The sequence below is a fragment of the Equus asinus genome, chromosome 14 (assembly GCF_041296235.1).
Source record: "Equus asinus isolate D_3611 breed Donkey chromosome 14, EquAss-T2T_v2, whole genome shotgun sequence".
NCBI classification, from domain to species: Eukaryota; Metazoa; Chordata; class Mammalia; order Perissodactyla; family Equidae; genus Equus; species Equus asinus.
The window spans coordinates 7,941,987-7,964,815 of NC_091803.1; the positions used below are offsets into that span (position 1 = coordinate 7,941,987).

Genomic DNA, 22,829 nt, shown 5'->3' on the forward strand with positions numbered 1-22,829 from the left:
TATCTCAAGACTCCACATGAAAGGGGGTCCCTTGGCCCTGGAGAGCAGAGAGTCACGTTCTGTGGATGGGATGGTGTGGAAGTCCCTGGGCTCCGGAGTGCTCTGTCGGCCCTGACACAGACCCTCCATGAGGAATGTCCCTGCATTTGATGGCTTGTGGGGGGATTACATTAAGAGGAGGGGGCTTATGCTGTCAGTGCCTGTCCTCCAGGGACCCGTGACCTTCTGCCCTCCTCCTTGTTGCCCTGAATCAGCCCCTAGCCTCCCCTGGGTGGAGCCCCATCTTCCCAGCCTGACCCATTAGAATCCGAACTCCCCCAGAAGCTCAAGAGGAGAGAGTCCGTGAGTGCGGCTTTTGTCCACTCCAGGGTATCTACCCCTCTCAGCCTTTGGGCCTGGCCTCTCCCTGGGGGAGTCTGGGTCTCAGAAGCTGCACCTGGGCTCCTCCCAGCTAGCAATATGTGCTGTGTCCGCCTGTGGTGTGCACAATCCATGCACTGAGCCTTGTTTGGGGTGAAGGTTTGTGCTGTACAGGGAAGCAGGGGTGGATGGTGAGGAGGGGACAGACGAGTGAAATACTGCCTAGAGCAGGCAGGAGTCAGGGGAGCCAGGGCACGATATGGTCGGCACTGGGGGCCTTGACATCTGCAGTCATGATGTGAAGGTGGGAGCAGCCCGCGCTGTGCACCAGCCTCGGCCCCTCTGACTGCTGGGGTCAGGTGCAGGAGAGGCACAGAGTTGGGCTCCCAGGGCGGATTTCACCTGGCCGGGACCATGGAAGGAATGGGCAGAGCTGTGGGTTGGGAGCGTGGGGCTGTCCCAGAGCTCAGTGTGTGCTGGGAAAGGAAGGATGTGATGTAGGGAAAGGAAAGTGGGCATGGAGCAAGGGTGGCAGACGGAGACCCACTGGGCTGAGGAGGTGTTGGGGGAAGGAACCGACAGTGAGAGGGCAGGAACAACACCAGTGGGTGCTGGCTAGAGGTGGCTGGCCTGAAAAGGGGTGTCAGTCATGGTGGAGATGTTTAAATGTGTTCTGTGAGGCCAGGGCAGTGGGTGGTGGGGTTCGAGTGGAGGAGGGAGGAGGCAGGGCCACAAGGGTCTGGGATGTCAGAAGGATCCTCTGGGTGGATGCAGAGTGACCAAGAGGGGTCGACTCACAGTGGTGGTATAGAGAGAGACAGGGCTGGCTTGCACACCCACCTCGATGCACACACACATGAACACACACACACTGTGATCAGAACACAGGGTGCTGTTGGCCCAAAGGCTGAGCACAGCTGCCTCTAGTGCTGGCTGATGTTGACGGCCCACTCCTTGTAGCCACGCCACTGTCCCTAAGGCCCCTCCTGCCCACGGAGACCCCACTGAAGAGCTTCATCTGCACGTCCTGATTATTCATCTTTTCGTTGAAGTCGCTGATGCACTGGTCCCTCTCCAGGATGAAGCAGACATGGATGATGGCTCTCCACCCTGGAAGGGACACAGGTTAGAGCCAAGTTGGACTTGTCAGGGTCCACGGGGATGGGGAGGGACCTAATGCCTGCAGGAGGGAGAGCAGATGTAGGGGGAGCACCCATGCAGGGAGCTGCATGGTCAGGAGGGCAGCAGTCTCAGACCATCAGCAAAACAGAATGGATGTGGCTGGCGGCTGGCCGGGGTGCCCTCAACCCTGGTTCTCTGCTGGCCTCAGATCGCCACCCTCAACTTGGCTCCTGAGGCTTGTTTTCCCGAGTTCTCCCATTGCTGCAGGGAGCTTAGGAGCAGCTGACCCAAGCCCCAGACTTGCAGACCGGGTCTCTGGATGGCTTAAGAGGAGATGACGGACACCGTACCAGCAGGGTGTGGTGTCGCCTGAGGGCAGGGCCCGGTGAGGTGGGGGAAGCACAGGAGCCCTGTCCCTGGGCAGGGGCCAGCTTCAGTGAAAAAGACTCCCAGCTGGAAGGGTGGCCAGGGAAGACTGTGCTCGGGCTCCGGGAAACTGGAGAAAGTTGGTTCTTGGACACAGTGTGGACAGAACATGAGCTGCATGTTGGGACCTGCCGGGATGACGGACGACTCTGAGCAGTGGAGGAAAACTGCCTCCCCAGGTGGAGATCTGAGGTTTCAGTGGGCCGCAGGAGATGAGTCTGTCCCCTGAAAGGTCAGCCAGATTTGTTACTGAACCTGATGTGAGTTCGCTCACCTGTTGCGCAGCAAGCCAATCTCTGACACTGGGTGTGGTGGAAGAAACTAGGAACTTTATTTTTGCACAGCACTGAGCAAGGAGAGAGGGAAGCTAACGCTGAAATCCCAAACTCCCCACAAAGGTAAAAGGAAGGGTTTTTATTTGGGGTTTTAGGTAGGGGAGTGGGAGCATATGGCCTTGCTGGTTGGAGCTTTCCCACCAGCCTGTCTTTTGCCTTGAGACTACTCGCAGAGAAGAGGAAGCCTGTGACCTTGCTGGTCAGCAGCTTTCCCACCAGACTGTATCTCTTTGCGGGGAGGAGATAATCCAGGTGCTTGTCCTTGATGGTATCTGTCTCCATGGAGGATAGTGGATTATGGAGCCAGGAAGCCAGAGAGTAAGCAAGGAATGAGTGTGATTTTAAACCCATATATTCTGGGTTTAATGTGAGGAAACTGATATCAGGGTCCGTATCATAGCCACTATAGAAAGCAGTATGGAGTATCCTTAGGTCATTAACAATAGATCTACCATAGGATCCAGCGATTCCACTGTTGGGTCTTTATCCAATGAGCTTGAAAACACAAATGCATACAGATACATGCATCTCTATTTTCATGGCAGCATTATTCACAATAGCCAAGACTTGGAAGCAACCTAGGTGCCCATCAAGGGACAAATGGATAAAGAAGATGTGGTGTATATATATACACAATGGAATACTACTCAGCCATAAGAAATGATGAAACCTGGCCATTTGCGACAATATAGATCAACCTTGAGGGTATTATACTAAGTGAAAAATGTCAGAGGGAGAAAGTCAAATACTGTATGATTTCACCCATAAGTGGAAGACAAAAACAACAGCAAACAATCACATATCAACAGTGATTGGAGTAGTGGTTACCAGAGGGGAAGGAGGGAAGGAACAGGGTGAAAGGCGTGGCTGGGCACACGTGTGTCTTGTTGGATTATAATTAGTCTTTGGGTGGTGAACATGATCTAATCTACACAGAATTTGAAATATATTATGATGTACATCATAATATACACAAAAATTTAGAATTACAGTCTGGATCCAAACTTCCGTATTTTTAAAAAAAATGTGTTTAAATTCTTAGAATAGTTTCTTACTTTACATTGATCATCACTTTAATCTGTGTTACTTTTGTGTGTGTGTGTGTAAGGAAGATTGGCCCTGAGCTAACATCTGTTGCCAATCTTCCTCCTTTGTTTTTCTTGCCAAAGCCCCAGTACATAGTTGTGTATTCTAGCGCTTCTCTGTGGAATGCCTCCACAGCATGGCTTGATGAGCAGTGTGCAGGTTCACATGCAGGATCCGAACTGGCAAACCTTGGGCTGCCAAACAGGAGCACAGGAACTTAATTACTAGGCCATGGGGCTGGCCCACAGCTTCCATATTTTATGCTAATCTTAAATAATGCTATCCAGCAAACTGAGTAAGAGGGAAAATTTTCCAACTTGTTTTATGAGGACTGTAAAATCTTGATACCAAAACCTTACAAGGACCCTACAAAAAGGGGAATAATAAACAAACAGAAAATTAGACTTTACGAATTATACCATTAACTATAACAGCAAAAGCTTCAAATATGAAAGATTAAATTTGATGAAATATGTAGAAGACCCCTAGATTACAAACAACAAAATATTTTTAAGAAAAATTTAAAAGACCTAAATAAAAGGAGGGCTGCAACATGCTCATGGATTGGAAGACTGTGTACTTAGAGATGTCAATTTTCTCCAAATTTTTCTATAGAGTCAATGTAATGGCAATCAAACTAAAAGCAGTTATGGGTGGTGGGTGGAGGGACTTACATAATGAGCCAAAAATAGTCATGATACTCTTGGAGAAGAAAAATAAAAGCGATGGACTTACACTGCTAAATATCTAGACTAAAGCTATAATAATTGAAACTGGGTGCTATTGGCACAACGTTATATACATAGACAAATGGAACATAGAAGGCTGGAAGCACACCTACAGATAAGACAGATGATGTTACAATGTAGCAGGGGAAGCATGTTGTTTTCAATAAATAATGCCGGGTAAGTTGGATGTGAATATGGAAAGAATACATTTTGATCCTGACCTCACACCATACACAAACATCAATTTCAGGTGGATATAAAATCTAAATGTGAAAGATAGAACAGTAAAGACTCTTTTAGAAGAAAAAATAGAAAAATATTTATGAGCTTGGAGTAGGACAGATTTTTTAAACAGGACGTTAAAACACTATACAGGCTACAAATAGAAACATTGCACTACATTAAAATTAAGAACTTCCAGTTATCAAAAATTACCATATAAAGCCTAAAAATGAGAGTTACAGAGGAGAGAAAGGGTATCAATACTTACGTTGAAGAAAGAACTCATGAGCAAAACATATTAAGAACCCTTACAATCTCACTAAGAAAAAAGCTGACAACTCAATAGAAAATAGGCAAAGCATTTGAACAGGCACTCACAACAGAGAACATCCAAATGGCTGATCAACATATGAAAGGCTCTTAACATGATTAGTCACCAGAGAAATGCAAAGTAAACCTACATTTGAAATAGAGTCACTCACCTCCTATGATGGCTAAAATAAAAAATACAGACACACCAACCGAATTTTGGCAAGGAGATTGAACAAGTGGAACAACTGGATTTCTCATACACTGCAGGTTGGAGAGTAAATTACTACAACCACCACTTTGTGAAACACTTTGTCAGTATCTGCTATAGCTGAGAATGAGCATACAGTCAACAGGAATGCTAGTATTTGGCCACCAAGGTCTTGTTCTAGAATTTTCATACGAGTACTATTTATAACAGACCAAAGTGGAAACTATCCAAATATCCATCAATATTAGAGTGGGTAATTAAACTGTGGGATAGGCACACAATGCAAATCTATTCAGTAACGAGAACAAATGTCTAAACACAACAGCAGGAATGAATCTCATGAAGCAAAATATTGAGCCAAAGAAGTTAGACACAAAAGAGTATGTCCTGTACGATTCTAAATTTATCAAGTTCAAAACCAGGCTCAATTTAGCTTTGGTATTCAAAGTCAAATAGTAGTTACCCCTGTGGGACACTGATGGAAAGCGGAATAATAAGAACCTCTGGGGGCAAGTGACATTGTTTGTCTTGATCTGTGTGCTGGTTACCCTATGGAGTCACTTTCTGAAAATTCATCATGCTGTACCCTTATGATTTGTTCAGTTCTCTGAATATATGGTATACTTAATAAAATGTTTTTAAACCCATATTACTCCTACAAGTATTAGGATTTAGTAGAGGGGTCAGATGAAATAATTAAAACTATAACACACTTCCTCTGTCTTTGACAAAATGAATAGTTAAATAGATCACACTTTCTAACCTAGAGAATCTAATTCAGTTGCTCAGCAAGCAAGCAGTCAGATTTGGGATCTAATGTATTAGGCCACATAAGCATTTCATTTAATATTTCAAAGTAGGGAACAAATCTAATCATTTCTAACATAATGGTCACTTTCTTAAAGGGCTCTTGGGTAAGAGCAGAAACAAAGACAAAAATCAGAAAATAGTAGCAAAGACGTGAGATGGCAGAGTGAGAGAAAGAGGATACGTAAATGAGTAGGTTGAGTGAGGCTGAAATTTCCCTAGACTTCACTTATCCTGGAACAATGTCAGCAGTTCCAGCTACACATGGCACGTTGAATATACATAAAACAAATACAGTGATAAAAATGTTTCTGAACTACATTTTGAAAACTTGTGGAGAAAAAAGCGCGGGAAGCCCAAGAGAGGGTCAGAGAATGAGAGAGATATTAGACAAATACTAAGAAAAGAATAGAAAGGCAGACAGATGCAGAAGACATCAAAGAGCAAGAAGAGGTCCAACTTCAGACCTATACGGACTTACTTCATCTTTTCCTCTCCAGATGCAATTCTACCTGCAGAAGTAGTGACTTTAACTCATATGGCAACTGATATAAATGTTGACAACGTGAAGGGGTAATGGGACTTGGATGTGAATTTCCATCTTACTCATGAGCAAAACAAAATGTGGCAGCATCATGACATTAACAGTCAATCAGACATAGGACAAGTGCAATTTGATTAAATGTAGGAAAAAAGAGAAAGCCCAACTCTATTGTTCCTGAAACCATTAGTGAAACAGAATCTAATGGAGAGGAAAGACCTCACAGATTATTTATTCCCTGCCCTTTCCTGGCATACAAACATAGGAAACTTGGCTCATTCCTAGTAAAATATAGAGAAAGTCTAGGTATTTCTCAAATTAAACTGACCCTTATATAAGAATTCTGTTTCTGCAGGTGGGACACAGACGCTTAGAGCTTCTCTATAAGGATATTATCAATGATCCTCAGTTTGGACACATTAGCAGATATATGACTCTGTAGGAGAAAATTTTTCTGTAGCCTGTAAGCACTGCCCTCTTGTGAAAAGATTGCATTCCTGAGGAAAACCACTTGTCCTATATTCCTAGTAACACCTATGGCGGGAAGGAGTGGACCCAGAACAAAAGAGGTTGATTCGTATCCCCCATCTCGCTTATGCTCTGGCCACACAGGAAGAGAAGAGGTGTGTGGAGAGTTCTAATGCGAGGTCCTGAAGGGAAAGGTGTGTGAAAGCAGAAGGGAAGTAAGACCAAAGGAAGAAAAATTGATTCCTCTCTCCAACTTTAAAGGGAAAAAGGCAAATGGAAAGAGACAGAGTAAGTTAGAGGGGATGAGGGAATGGTGGACACAGCCAGCATAGGAGAAAATGAATTTGGAGTGCATTGGCTTAATGACCTGAAGCTTCAATAGATATGTGTCTTCATAATCACTGAAAATAAAAATAAATAGGCTTAAAAGAGGACAAAGAAGAAGAAACGGCATCTTGGATGATCATCCCAGTCTAGCCTGGTGATGACACAGCCTGCACACCATCAGATGGCAACAATACGAGAGTCCCCACGGAAGACCTGCCGAGCTAAACCCTTACCAAACTCCTGACCCACAAAATAGTGAGAAAAATAAAACAATTCTTGCAAGTTGCCAAGTTTCAGGATAATTTGTTAACTAGCTAAAGGTAACTGGAACAGCCACCCAAGACAGATGCATATCTGCCTGGGCAAAGAGAACTGCCAGAGAAACACATGGGTTAGAGGCATTGGATTTATGGGTGTTGCATGGGCCCAGGGTCCGGTATGCAGCCCCCAATGGTGGTAGAGCCCATGTCAGAGGTGCTGCCGCTGGAGGCTGTGTCACAAGTTCTGCTGTGGCTCCTGACACCTCAGGTTGAAGATGCTACCTTACACTGCTGTCGGAGGGGCAGGTGTGAAGCCAGAAGTACCTTTTCTCCTCCTGTAGCCTCTGGTTGTTGTTGTGGGTAAGTGTGATTTTTGAAACCTCGCATCAGGGCACCACTGCCTCTGCCAGTGGTATCTGCATTTTGAATGCAGCCCTTGATGTTGAAAGACCAGGGTCAGAGTCATTGCTGTCTGGGGAAACGGAGGGGGCTCGTTCACTGGCACTGCTGTGTTGCCTGCAGTCTCAGGGCATGGGCGCCCCCCACCATCGTGGGGGGTGGGGTAGGGCTAAACCGAATGTCATTGTTCTTCCTGCAGTCTCTGGTCACTGGCCCGCGCTGGTGAGCATTTTGAAATCTCAGGTCAGAGCACCACCACCCTTGCTGTGGATATCTGTGCTGTGGATGCTGTACCCACGGCTGGAAACACCAGAGCCACTGTCAGAGAGAGAGAGGGAGCTGGGTCGCTGGCACTGCTGTGTGTCCTGAAGCCTCAGGTCGTGTGCACCACCCACCACTGCTGGGACAAAGAGGGGCTATGCAACAAGCACCATGCCTGCTCCTGTAGCCTCAGGCTGCTGATGCATGCAGCTGTGCTCCTCAGGTTAGGACACCAGAACCACCGCTGGCAGCATACACATTTTGTATTGCCACTGCCTTCGGAGGGGGAGGGGGCTGCTTCCCTAGTTCCATTGCTCTGGCCCACCAACCTTTTGACGTATAGATGCACAGAAGTCTCAGGCATTCTGGTGTTCTTTGCAGCGAGTCCTTTTTTGGTCAATTGATGTCCCACTAGGTGTAACATAAAGTGGACAGACAAAGAGAACAACTGACTTTACCATGATGCAGCTGTCACGTTTCTTTTTTTAAAATTAATTATTTATTTATTTTCTGATGTACATCATAATATATTTCGAATTCTGTGTAGATTACATCGTGTTCACTACCAGAAAATGAATTATAGTCCGTCACCTCACATGGGAGCCTCATCACCCCTATGCCCTCCCCCCTGCCCCCTCCCCCTATGACAACCACCGATCCAATCTCCAATGCTATGTGTTTGTTTGTCATTGTTTTTATCCTTTACTTATGAGGGAGATAATATGGAATTTGAGTTTCTCGCCCTGACTTATTTAACTCAGCATAATACCCTTAAGACCCATCCGTGTTGTCACAAATGGCCAGATTTCATCTTTTCTTATGGCTGAGTAGTAGTCCATCGTGTATAAATACCACATCTTCTTTATCCATTCGTCCCCTGATGGGCACCTAGGTTGCTTCCAAGTCTTGGCTATTGTGTATAACGCTGCAACGAACATGGGGTGCCAGTATCTTTGTGCCTTTGTGTTTTCAAGTTCCTTGGATAAATACCCAGCAGTGGGATAGCTGGATCATATGGTAGATCTATCCTTAATTTTCTGAGGGAACTCCATACTGCTTTCCATAGTGGCTGCACCAGTCTGCACTCCCACCAGCAGTGAACAAGCGCTCCCTTCTCTCCACATCCTCTTCAATATTTGTTGTTTCCTGTCTTGTTAATTATAGCCATTCTGACCAGAGTGAGGTGATCCCTCTTTGTAGTTTTGATTTGCATTTCCCTGATAGCTAATGATGTTATTTTACTTCTGTATCTGAAATCTTTTCACATGTTATATTAATGTAGTGTATAAAATTGGAGTATGACCAACAGCGAGAGTGAGGAATGCTAGCAGTAATTTCCTGCTTCCATTCCTTGACTTCTCTTCTATGATATAGCACATGGGGAAACCTCAAAAGTGTCTTGTGGGTAATAGAGGCTAGATCTTTCTCACTGTCTTCTCACAAGGGTTGGATACAAAAAGAGTACAGAGAACTTGGTTCCAAGATGGAAAAAAGCCAGGGACCCTAGGGAATATTTCTCTCCACGGTTAATTGACCCTTAGAGAAGATGTCCCCATGTTGTCTTCAGAGCCACGTTCATTGAGATAACTAGTTCTCCTGACCTCTACAGACTGAGTCCAGGAAAGCCCTTTGGGAATACTCATCTCCGTGCATACAAGTGTAACTGGCATCTTGAGTAATGGTTTTCAGAAGAGATTCAGGATGTGTCCTCTGGGTTGGAATCTCTGATGCCATCTACTTAGTGTCTTTGATTTGCCTCAGGCGACATCATCATAGGTCATTTGGACTAGGGCTTGATTCATTTCTCACAGACAGTACTCCTCTTCCCTCACATTTGCCTTGTTTCAGACCAAGTCTCATTCCTGATAAGAAAACATTCACGGAGTCATGAAGGGGCTAATTCTAAAAAGACCAGTGCTAAAGGCAAATTCTGGTTTTATTAAATAGAAAAGGGGGTATGAAGCTAAGAAGAGAGTGCCTTCAACGATTCAAAATAGCAGAAAACACAAAACAGATTTTCTTTTGACTCTAGGCCCATTGATGATTAAGCTGGTGTTAGATGTAGCTTCTTAATCAGGTAACATTAATTGAAATTCTTATTGCCTAAGCTTGCATGGCCAGTTTGGAATGGAGAGGCATCTGAAATATAGGTTTAGAGGCAGCAGAAGCATTTGCATGATTCAAAGACCCAACTAGTAGACGTTAAGGAAGTCCAGTTACTTAATCTATCCTGGCGTGTGCTGATGGAGCTCAAAACCTGAGCATACCTTGCAAGAGCCTTACAGAATTACATGCACTCTTGCTCTTGATGATGGTCTGTCACTAGGATAGTTAGCATAATCAGTGCTGACTGTGGAGGACAATATAGTCTATGCCATTCCACCAGTAAAAAGAGAGTTCCAGGGTTAGAGAAGGAAGTCTGATGAGCACCTCAGAAAAGACTTGTTTGGATGACCAATAGCCAATGTGTGAGTCAGCGTGGGCCTATCCTGGCCTCTCTATTTCACTTCTATACTTGTTCTGCCCACAAGCCTCTGCAGAGGAAATTTCAGGTAAGGTAATGTTGGTGTTTCAGGTATCCATGAAATCCTTTTCAGAAACTGGCGCACACTCTGACATTGTCAGTTTATGTCCTCATTCCTTAAATATGAAGGTGATATTAGTCAGTTCATGAGGAAAGCTGCCTGATGAGGCAGAGGAAAAAAAAAGCCAGTTGAGAGCTGCAAATTGGAATGGGAAATTATTATAAAAGCTACCTGGGGCAGAAAGAGAGACGACATGAATCAGATGATGGAAAAGTTACGCTACAGAGATTTACAGAGAAAAATGGGAAAAAAATGAGGAAAGAGATAGGAAATATATGAATATTTTAGTAAAAGGGAAATGTGTGGATGTCTGGTTAGGGCTGGAGTGATCAGGGGGAATGCGGAAGATTTGGGCCCTTAGTCCACAAGAAGCTGAATTTGAAATAACAGTGTGAGGTGACAGCCAATATAATGATACTAGGCTGCATTAATATGGAGAGAGTTAATACATGTGACTTCTTTCTTATGGTCAAATTATACTTTAAAGAATACGTTCTGTTCTGAATTCTTCACTTTAGAAACTAAGATAGTGTGGAATGCATGGAGAGCTAGGGAAACATTTAGGAGGAAAAACACAAAGAGGGATAGAGTGGATATTTTGAGGATCAATGTAGATTAGTATTTTGCACTAGGCTTCACCATGGCTGCCAACTCTCATTTTGAGAAGTGTGCATATGAGAATTAGATACAGGGCTGATTGGGAGATTTGGTTGATTAAATATTATAATCCTAGTTTTATCAGCCTGATCTATAATTTGAAGGCTCTCAGGTCTACCTAGGACACATATCCTGTTTGTTTTTAAGTACATAAGTACAATGGCTTTATTATGTTTCAACCTGGCACCTATTCATATTTCTTTAAACTATTCTTAACTTCCAAATAAAGACAGTACTGAGTTTTCCTTCCACCTAACATGATAAAGCTTTCCATGTACAATGAAAAACATGTTAACCTTTTCTCAAGAAGAGGATATAAAAGACACTGTGCCTTTCCCCATAAGAGGATACAAAATCCTTTTAGGTTTTTAGGCAAAATTCATTTACTCCTATCTGATTCATACCCCTCCTTTTATGTCATATAACTTAAATACCGAGATATGAACCTAACCATTTTGTTATATCGTATGTTAGAAAAGGTGATGATGGAGAGGATGAAGACAAAAATATTTAGTTAATATATGTGAACCAAACGTTCATATCAAAACAAGGAAGAAAGGGCTGTACTGTTACAGTTTTGTTTTGCAGCAGCTCACATGAGCACGGCTGGTGTTTACAGCTGTCTTCATTCACTCCCCATTTCATATTCCCTTAGTGTGCAGCTGGTCAGCTTCCTTGTCAGGTGAGGTGACACCAACTTCATTCCGGAATGATCTGGGCCCTTAGTAGTCCTGTCTGAATTGGGTGGTTATGGGTTTCCCCTGACTTTCATCACAAAGAGGCTCCCTAGAACATCTCCTGCATTGCAGACATGCTCCTCCTTATCTCCATGGTGTAGTAGCAACTGAATTTCCCCTTGCTACTCAGGATCGGTCACATCAGCCAGTATATAGTACCTCCTTAGCTTGTTGATTCAGTGATATGTGGAGCCAAAAGTGGCAGGGTAGCAGGCTCAATTATCAGTAAATGAAATCCTTGTTGTGTCACCTGGTAGAAAAATACTTCCCTTTGGAACAAAGACCTCTAACGCAGCAGAGCCTAAAAGTGCAGAAACAGGAAGCAAAGATTTTCCTGGTGGATCATAATTATAAATTTTATAGTGAGAGGACTCATTCCCATTTTTACCTATTGATGCCTGGTCCCGAGAAACTGATTGATGGAAGAAACAGCATCAGAAATTAGATGCAGATTAACAGGATTTACTGCATCCTGGAGGACATTGTCCCAGCCATATGAGGTGTTTCCGACCAGCTGTTGCCATAACCGAGTCTTCAAAAGCCCCTTCCACCATCATATTAAGCCAGTTGTTTTAGGAAGATGGAGAATATGCTAAGACCAGTGGATTCCATGAGCATGGGCCCATTCCCACACTTCATTTGCTGTGAAATGAGTTCCTTAGGCAGAAGCAATGTTTCATGGAGTACCACTATGGTGAGTAAAGCATTCTATAGGTCCACAGGTGGTTTTTTGGCAGCAACTGTACGCAAGGAAGGCAAATTTATATCCAGAGTAAGCGTCTATTGTAATAAAAACAAAGCACTCTCCCTTCCACGATGAAAGTTATCCAGTTGACCCACTCTACCACCAAGTAGCTGGCTGTTCTCCTGGATAGTAATACCGTATCAAGGACGCAATCTTGGTCTCAGTTGCTGGCAGGTTGGGCACCCAACAGTGGAACTTGGTGAGTGGAAGTCCATGTTGCTGAGTCCATGTGTAGCCTCCATCATGTCTTCCATGGCTACCTTGTTTGTGGGTCCATTTGCATGAACAGGAGTGACTGAGGAAGAGTCCTAACTGACATCCACAGAATAGGTTAGCACGTGGATAGGATGACTCATTCTGTGGACAATAGTAATGGGCATTTCTTCCCTGTTTTTTATGAATGTTTGGCATGATTTTGGTTGTATGCAGGATAGTTATACCATGTTAGGCAGGAGGATGACTTTGTCCTGTTTATTTTGTGATTACGTGTGCTTTAAGGAGATGTGTATGTGTACCAAATTGACATGGGATGGACTCTGGTCGCTTTGTAATGTGTCAATGTGGCTAGGATGAACTACATTTCCCAGAGTTCCCACGTTTGTGTGTTTCTGGCTAAGGGGAGCCACAGGAAAGATTCTCAGGGAGATGTCGAGGCAGAAGGGAAGCAGCTGCTGTGTTGTTTACAGACCGTAAAGTTGGTGATATGCTGCCTCACCTCATTCTTGTGAAGCAGCATCTGGGCCTGAGATTGGCTCTACCTTGCCCTCAACCTTCCTTTAGCATCTGTGACTTCTGGGCCAGGTGTGTGTGTTCAGCCTCATGAAGAAGGACCCCAGCTTCCACAAGATAGCCATACCACAAATTCCAGAGACAGCAAGAAAGGACGTGAATTTCAGTCCACGTTGCAGGGTCACAGCTGAAGCATGTGGGTTCCAGCCTGCAATTGATCTACCACACTTCATACCCATCTTCCCTTCGTGACTGCTTGCCACAAGGCCTATCAATGTCCAGCATCAGACACAAAGGTAACAGCCTCACACAGACTGCTTAACCAGCTTTCACACTTTCACAGGGCCAAATTTCCATACAATCTATTAAATGTATATGTCTACGTATCTATCAATTTCTTAGTGGTTCAGCTTCTCTGGTTAAACCTTGACTGGTATAATAAGCAAAAATAGTATTCATGTATTATTTATACATATAAATATAATATATAGAAAATTTATTGTATACATAAGGATAAAAGTACAAATGTTTACAAAAATATGAAACTGTATATATGTGTTTACATATTTTATAAAAGTGTATTTGTGTGTATATGTACTTATAAAATATATATATAGGTGGTTATATATTTCTTACTTAATGAGGAGAGACTATTGTTTTGAAGTTTGGCACTTAAAGGGGCCAGAAGATTCTAGAATTTCAGAGTGACCATGTTTGTGAAGAGAAATTTGAAGTTCTCACTTTTTCTAAATGGTTACTTCAACAATTTGACCTGTTGTATAATTAGAAATAGAAAAATTTTTCTTCAAAGATTCTTTTGTAGATCAAAAGGTCATATTGTGAGGTATGCTGAACCCCAGTATTTCTGATGTCGCTCTTCCTTTCCACTTCCTGTTTCCCAAGGGACACAGAAAGGGGAGATGTGGCAGAGGAATCAGACCTCTCTGGCAGACTTCATCCTTGAAGGCCTCTTTGATGACTACCTCACCCACCTTTTTCTTTTCGCCTTGCCCCTGATGGTCTTCCTGATTGCAGTGAGCGGCAACACCCTCACCAATCTCCTCATCTGTGCAGATCCCCCGCTTCATACACCCATGTACCTGCTGCTCAGCCAGCTCTCCGTTATGGATCTGATGTATGTCTTCACAACCGTCCCCAAGATGGCTACCAACTATGTATCTGGCAAGAAGTCCATCTCCTTTGCCGGCTGTGTGACCCAGCACTTCCTCTATTTGTCTGTGGCTGGTGCGGAGTGTCTCCTCCTAGCGCTCATGTCCTATGACCGCTATGTTGCCATCTGTCATCCACTGCATTACACTGTTCTCATGAACAGAAGGGTGGGACCGATGATGGCTGTCATGTCATGGTTGGGATCATCCATAAACTCCCTATTTCACACAGTGTCCTTGATGCACTTCCATTTCTGTGGGCCTCTAAAAAGCCACCCTTTCTATTGTGAGTTTCCAGCTGTTGTGAAGTTGGTATGCGGAGACATTACTGCTTATGAGACCACTGTGTGCGTCAGCAGTGTCCTGCTTCTCCTTCTCCCCATCTTTCCAATTTGTACATCCTGCATCTTCATCCTCCATAGTGCCACTCAGATGCCTTCAGCTGGGGGTAAGAGAAATGCCTTTGCCACTTGTAGCTCTCACCTCACTGTGGTTTCCCTCTGGTTTGGTGCCTACATATTCTCACATATGAGGCCCAGGTCCAAGCGCACGCCATTGCAAGGCAAAGTTGGTTCTGTGTTCTATAGTATCGTTACTCCCACACTGAATCCTGTAATGTATACTCTCTGGAATGAGAATGTAGCGAAGGCTCTGAGGAGAGTGCTGGGGAGAGATGTTATCACTTAAAGACAGCAATTGCAGTTGCTCTGAGTGTAAGAGAGGAATGGGATAACCTCCTCGGATTGATCTGGGCAAGCCCCTAAGAGTTTTCAAGGGTCCATATCCCTGATGACTGCTGCATAAATGAAGTGGTCAACACACAATTCCAGTCTTCTAACTTGGTCTCAGGCCTCCAAGCACTATAGAGTACTTACCTTAGTCCATTCGGGCTGCTGTTACAAAAATACCATAGACTGGGTAGGTTAAACAACAAACATTAATTTTTCACCATTCTAGACACTGAGAAGCCCAAGATCAAGTCTTGAAAGTGGTAGACCCTGTTTCATTTCCTTTTTATCTCTTTTTAAATGTAAGCTTGCCCTAATGTGTTTCCCTGAGTAACCTATCCAAATGGCACTCATCCTTCTCTGTCCCCTGCGTCCACTTTGTAACACTTCTTTGCATGATTTTGCACTGTATTGTTATATTATATTATATTTTTTGTCTGTTTTACTAGAATGTAAGCTCCCTGATGGCTAGGACTTTGTTTGGGTTACTATTGTCTCACCAGAGACAATAAAACAGCCTGACATGAGAGAAGTGATCAATGAGTATTTGTTACATGGATAAATAAGTGACAGGACATAGATTGCTTTACTATCCCCATGACATTAATGAAGTCTCATTCAGAGAGGGGAAGAGACCTAAAAATGAATCACACAATTGATGACTTGGTAAGACTCATTTTGTGTCAGATATTCAGGGATTAATACCAGTCAAATTCAGAGGGCTAATATCTCCACGAACTTTCCTGAGGTGTAGTAGTCTGAGGGATGCCAAAATGAGGGACAAATTTCTATATCATACTACCTCTACTAGATAAAAATGTCAGGAAGCCCTGGGACCTTCTTCATAAGAATGACCCTTAAGGTTTGAGAGTACAGTTATACTCTCTTTGACAAGTAAGTATTTTCCCTTTGAGAAACAGCTTTTGGCATTTTGTAACCAGGTGAGCCAATGATCATGAGTTGGGTGTCATCTCAACCACCTAGCCCTAAGGTTGAATTTACCCTGTAACACTCCACAACCAGGGAGAATTAATATTTACAGAAACTGGGCCTGGGTGGTTTCTGAAGGCACAAGGGTGTTGCATACACAGCTGGCTCACAATCCCAGTTAGAGACAGGGGATTGTTCCTCAGCTACCTCTCCCTCGACACATGCAACTATGACGTTGTCGGGAATCCTATAAAATCATTGGAGAATGAAACAATCTAAGTGAAGAGTATGGATGGTTATTTGTGTATTTCTGGCATGTGCCAAAGTAAATAATACAGTTTTTATGTGGGCTCCTTTTGAAAAGAGATATAAAACTATGTTATTGTAATCATTGTTTATATGTTCTGGATATTAACTGCTTAGCCAATGGATGGTTCACAAATATTTTATCTCATTCCATAGTTTGTCTTTTCCCTCTGTTGGTTGTGTCTTCTGATGAACAGAACTTTTAAATGTTGATGTATTCCAATTTATCTACTTTTACTTTTGTTGTCTGTGCTTTTTGTGTCATATCCAAGAGGTCATTGGCAAACCATGAAGCTTCACCCCCAGATTTTCTTAAGCATTTTACAATTTTGGCTCTTACATTAGATTTTGGATATATTTTCAGTTAACTTTTGTATATATTGTGTCAGGTAAGGGTCCAAATTCATTCCATTTACAAAAAGAATCAAAAAGTATAAAATATCTAGGAATTAACTTAACCAATGCATTGATAGAGTTGTCCAGTGAAAATAGAAAACACTGCTTAAAGAAATTAAGGAGACATAAATAACTGAGAAGATATTCCGGGTTCAGGTTTGTAACACTTACTGTTATTATGATGTCCATACTACTGAAAGTGACCTACAGAATCAATGCAATCTTTACCAGAATCCCACTGGAATTTATTCAGGAAAGAAAAACCTATCCTAAAATGCATATGGAATCAAGGGACCTCAAATAGCCAAAACAATCCTGAAAGAGAATAAAGCTGTGGGACTCCCAGTTCCTGATTTCGAGACTTTAATACAAAAGCATGGTGATCAAAACAGTGCAGCCCTGGCATAAAGACAGGCATATCAACAAACGGAACTGAACAGAGAGCTCAAATACGAACCTTCACCTATATGGTCAAATGATTTTCAACAAGGGGGCAAGGTCATTCAATAGGGAAAGGACAGTTTGTTTCGCTAAATGGTGCTAGGAAAACTGGACATGCACAAGAATGAAGTTGGACGCTTACTTTACACCATATACAAAAATAACTGAAAATGTATCAAAAAGTAAAACGTAATAGCTAAAACTACAAAACTGTTAGAAGAAATCATAGAAGAAAATGTTTATGACATTGTATTTGCCCATTGATTTCTTGGATATGATAGAAAAACACAGGCTACAGAAGTAAAAAGAGATAAATTGGACAACATCAAAATTTACAAAGTTCTGTTAAGCACAGGACACAATCAGGAGAGTGAAAAGACCACCTATGGAATGAGATAAAATATTTGTAAACCAACTGTCTGATATATATATCCAAATATATAAAAATGACTACAACTCAAAAACAGCAATAAAACAACCTGATTAAAAAATGATCAAGGACTTGTCTAGACATTTCTCCAAATAAGTTGTACAAACGGCCGACAGTCACATGAAAATATGTTCAGCATCACTAATCTTTAGGGATATGATTAGGAAAAATCAGCTCATATTGGATTAAAGACTTAAAAGTAAGACCTGCAACCATAAAATCTTTAGAAGAAAACATAGGGGCTAAGCTCTGGGACATTAGTCTTGATAATGACGTTTTGGGTTTAATACCAAAAGCAGAAGCAACAAGAAAAGCAAAACTAAACAATTGAGACTACATCAGACTAAAGGACTTCTGCACAGCATGTGACACCACCAACAAAATGAAAAGATAACCTAGAAGATGAGAGAAATATTTTCAAATAATAAATCTGAAAATTAGTTACTATCAAAAACACATAAAGAACTCATACAACTCAATAGCAATACACCCCAGATAAATGCAAATGAAAACTACAATGAGATATCACCTCATGCCTGAAGAATGGCTTGTTAAAAAGACAAGAAATAACAAGTGTTGGAGAGGATGTGGAAAAAGAGAATCAATGTGCACTGTTGGTGGGAATGTAGACTGGCACATCCACCATCGAAAACAGAGTGGAGATTCCTCAAAAAATACAAATAGAATCACTATATGATCCAGCAATTCTATTCCTGGGTATATATTCAAAGGAAGTGAAATCACTATCTTGAAAAGATGTCTGCATCCCCATGTTCACTGTAGTGTTATTTATAGTAGACAAGACATGGAAACTACTGAAGTGTCCATCTATGGATGAATGGATAAAGAAAATGTAACATATATATACAATGAGATATTAGTCAGCCATAAAAAGGAAGGAAATTCTGACATTTGTGACAACAGGGATGGACCTTGAGGGTGTTATGTTAAGTGAAATAAGCCAGACAAAGAAAGACAAATACTGTGCAATTTCACTTATATGAGGAATCTAAAGAAATGGAACTCAAAGATACAGAGAAGAGATTGGTGGTTGCCAGAGCTGGGGGTGAAGGTGGTCAAAAGTTAGAAACTTCCAGTTGTAAGATCAATAAATTCTGGGGATGCAATATACAGCATTGTGACTATAGTTAACGATGCCATATGGGGGGGCTGGCCTGAGGGTGTAGTGGTTAAGTTCACATGCTCCGCCTTGGTGGTCCAGGGTTCAGCAGTTTGGATCCTGGGTATGGACCTAGTACCACTCATCAAGCCATGCTGAGGTAGCGTCCAACATAGAAGAAGTAGAAGGACATAATATACAACAATGTGCTGGGGTTTTGGGAAGAAAAACGAAAAAAGATGAATATTGGCAACAGATGTTAGCTCAGGGCCAATCTTCCTCACCAAAAAGCACACACACAACACGAAATACCATATTGAATATTTGAAAGCTGCTAAGAGAATAGACTATCAAAGTTCTTATTCTGACACATGCTACAACATGGATGAACCTTGAGGAAAATATGCTAAGTGCAATATGCCATCCGTGAAAAGACACATACTATATGATTCCAATTATAGGAGATGCACAGAGTAGTAAAATTCATAGAGATAGAAAGTAGAATAGTGGTTGTCAGGGGCTGGGGAAGGAGGGTTTGAGGAATTGTTCCATGAGTACAGAGTTTCATTTTCAGAAAATGAAAAGATTAAAATTTGTTGCACACAATGTGAAAGTACTTAAAAGTACTGAATCATACAATTAAAATGGTTAAGATGGTAAATTTTGTTATGCGTATTTTATCACATTTAAAAATTTTATGTACAAAGCACAGACAGGGCACTCTCATAATTAATGAGATATTTGTTTGGATCGCAACTCGACTTTGGGTGGTGAACACAAGGTAGCCTATATAGAAGTCAAAATATAATGATACAATTGAAATTTATATAATGCTATAAATCACTTTTACCTCAATAAAAAGATAAAGTTCATATGAAATATTAAAAAAAGTATGATCAGAAATGTACCACCAACATAAATTTTTTTTTCTGCTTTATCTCCCCAACCCCCCCGCCCCAACCCCGTACACAGCTGCATATCATAGTTGCACGTCCTTCTAGTTGTGGGATTAAATTTTAACAGATAAAATCTTTAGGAACATTTCCACTAAAACCAAGAGCAATAAAAGCTCACAATTATGACTACTGTTGGACATTGTACTAGAGAATCTTGCCAATGCAATAAGAAAGCAATAAGGATAAAGCTTGAGCAGAAAGAATCATTTTATTGTTTTTCACAGCTTAGAAGTCCAAGACAATCAACTTACAAATCAATGGAAGCAACAAGTAACCTCCAGAAATGTACGAGAAACAATACACTACGTAACAACCCAAATGACCAGTCAGAAATAGAATAAAACATTGATAAATAAAGTGAAAATGGTGAGATAAATGGGGATAAAACACATTCTTGAATGGGAAACATTTTATTGCAAAGAAGTCAGTTCTTAATCAAATTAGTCTTTAAGTTCAATAAATTTGAATCTGAATCTCTTAATGTGTATTATGGACTTTGCCAAAACAATTCTAAAAGTCAAATCAAGGAGAAAATTTGTAAGAATGAACGCAAGATAACTGAAAAAGAGCAGCAAGCAAGAACAGGTGCTATCAGCTGTCAGAACATGCTCTGAAATAGAGAAAGTGAAAACAGGGTGGTATTCATTCAGGGAAAGAATCAATGAAAGAAGAGTGAGTCCAGAACACAGATTTATATACAGGAATCTGATACTAATAATCGTGACATTCCAAACCAGGAGAAGATGTTAGAACATGTGGCTACCCATGGCAGGATGTGGGGCAAGAACTCTTTAAGGTATCATATAATTTTCAAGCTTTCTAAATGTTTCATGAAGTCCGTGAATTAAAATCTTGTATTTATTTTCTGTGAGAGTTTGTTTTACCACTTAATCCCGGCAGGGTGTTCCTATCTGGCTTTAGCAGAATATTATAGCACTTGGGGGCAAAGATGCATCGTAGTAGCCCAGCACTGGAAGCCAAGATGGAAAAGATCTCTGCAGCTACCATGCTCTTCCCCTTGGTGCTTGTATACGGGGGAGAAAGGTGATCCAGACACCACAGAACACCAAAATGCTGAATGTCAGGTACTTGGCTTCACTGAAATTGTCAGGAGTCTGCTGGCCAGAGAAGCCAAGGTGAAGCTCACGAGGGCCAAGGAACCCAAGTATCCTAAGGAAAGGTAGAAATGATGACAGAGCCCTTTTTGCACACATGATAAGGAGCGTAGGCTCAGAATGTGCATCTAGGTGAACAAAAGGGAGAAAATCACTTGAATCGATGAGCAGATGGGAATGATGGAATTATGTGCCCCTGACAGCATCCACTGCCTTATCTTTCTCCCTGCTGTTGTGATCTTGAAAGCCAGAACTACAGCGATGGTTTTATCCAAAATCTGGAAACAGCCACAGTCCACATGACTCCAATGTCATTTGTTGCAGGATGCAAGTGGAAGTGTTGGGATGGCCCTTGAAGAGCAAGGAGCACAGGAAGCAGAGGATGAGGCATTTGAGAAGGATGTAACTGAGAGACTGGTTATTAGCTTTGACTGTGAGGGTGTCCCTGTACTTCAGAAAACTCCTAAGAACCACAGATCTTAGGGCAGACAGACAAAGGGCTGCACAGGCAAGTACCATCCCCAGAGGATCTTCGTAGGCCAATAAGGTCACAGTCTTTAAGAGGCAATGACCTTGATTACGATTTGGGTATTGATTGTCTGGATATGTCATACATTGCTTCATACCTAGCAAGAAAAGCAAAGTGCCGTTAACTTGGGCTCAGTGATTCTCATGAGCCCCAGAATACTCACATTTGGACAAATTGCTATAATTAGACACCAAACTAAGGAACGTTATAGGAAGAAAAATTCCAAGTTAATGCTGTCTATTTTTTTCTTGCTATATCAAAGGCCAAGGAGCCCTAACATCATCTCTTTTGTTCATCTTCCATACACAGAGGAACAAGTTTTAACTTACAAATAAAAATTACACCCATCTATATCACTTAAATAGAGGTAGGATCGCACATATCCTGGATTCATTCACTCAAAGGAAAGCATTTATTGACAACCTCTAGTGACGCATGGAGCTTCCAAAGTTTTGCAGATATAGAGATGGCCAAGACGTAAACTGTCACTTAAGCTTCAAAATTGCATTAATTCTGATATCCAAATAATTAAAAAACATCTCCTATTCATTATAGCTTCTACTATTTCTGTTCAGATTTGAATCCCTTCTATTTTAACAAGACAACTCCCTAACGAGTCACCCTATCTTCTGTCTTGAAGCCCTCTTACGTCTCATCAACTCAATTGTACTAATTAAGGTTTCTATTATTTAAACCCATTCACGTACCTTTCTCGCTTAAAATGCCACAATTATTCTCCCATTTGTAAAGAAACAATTCTCAAACATTAGTGCATATTAGAATCACCTGGAGGGCTTGTTAAAGCAGAGTGCTGGCCCACACTATCAGAGTTCCTGATTTGGAAACTCAGAATTTACATTTCTAATAAGCTCCCAAGTGATGCTGATGCTGTTGGTATAGATACTACACTTTGAGACCCACCATTCTAGGTGGAATCCAGACTCCTAGCAATGCAAAAAAGGTCCATTATTATCTAGGTTCTACCTACCTCTCCTGTAGCAACTTTTTTGAGAGGGATTGGGTAGCAAGGATAAAGGAACAAATTTTAATGTGCGCGTGTGCTATTCCAAGCAATTTACTTGACAGATGAAAAAATATTCAATTCTCCCACAGTCTTGTGAGGTAGCTAGACAGTATCGACTCATTTTTCAGAGAAAATAATTGAGGCTTAAAGAGCTTAAGTAACTCACCTGAGATCTTGGAGATAGTGAAGGCTGGGCTGGGATCCAGACTTAAGAGCCAACCCCGCCCTTGCCTGACCCTGAGAGTGAGTGCCTCCTTAAATTTTGTCACCCAGGCACCTCACCTACCTTTCCCTAGTCCTGGCTCTACTCAAGACTGTCTGACTTCAAAGCAGATGATCTTTCTATTACATGCCGTTTGCTAAATTTAAT

General features: G+C 42.0%; 1 protein-coding gene and 1 long non-coding RNA gene across 2 annotated transcripts in view; one reads left to right on the forward strand and one right to left on the reverse strand.

Annotated features, from left to right (window-relative positions):
• LOC139040145 (uncharacterized) overlaps nucleotides 1-22,829 on the reverse strand; it is a 135,599-nt gene that overhangs the window by 99,135 nt on the left and 13,635 nt on the right. The window lies entirely within an intron of this gene.
• Nucleotides 8,280-21,772, forward strand: LOC139040144 (olfactory receptor 2AE1-like). Its single transcript, XM_070484217.1, has 2 exons — nucleotides 8,280-13,611; nucleotides 14,219-21,772. The coding sequence occupies exons 1-2, from the start codon at nucleotides 13,590-13,592 to the stop codon at nucleotides 15,169-15,171; spliced, it is 975 nt and encodes a 324-aa protein (XP_070340318.1). The 5' UTR covers nucleotides 8,280-13,589; the 3' UTR covers nucleotides 15,172-21,772.

Bases quoted from the DNA above. Each gene is read 5' to 3' on its own strand.
- LOC139040144 (XM_070484217.1), top strand. From the start codon at position 13,590: ATGTCCAGCATCAGACACAAAG. The intron at 13,612-14,218 runs GTAACAGCCTCA...CTGTTTCCCAAG, and splicing joins GTCCAGCATCAGACACAAAG to GGACACAGAAAGGGGAGATG.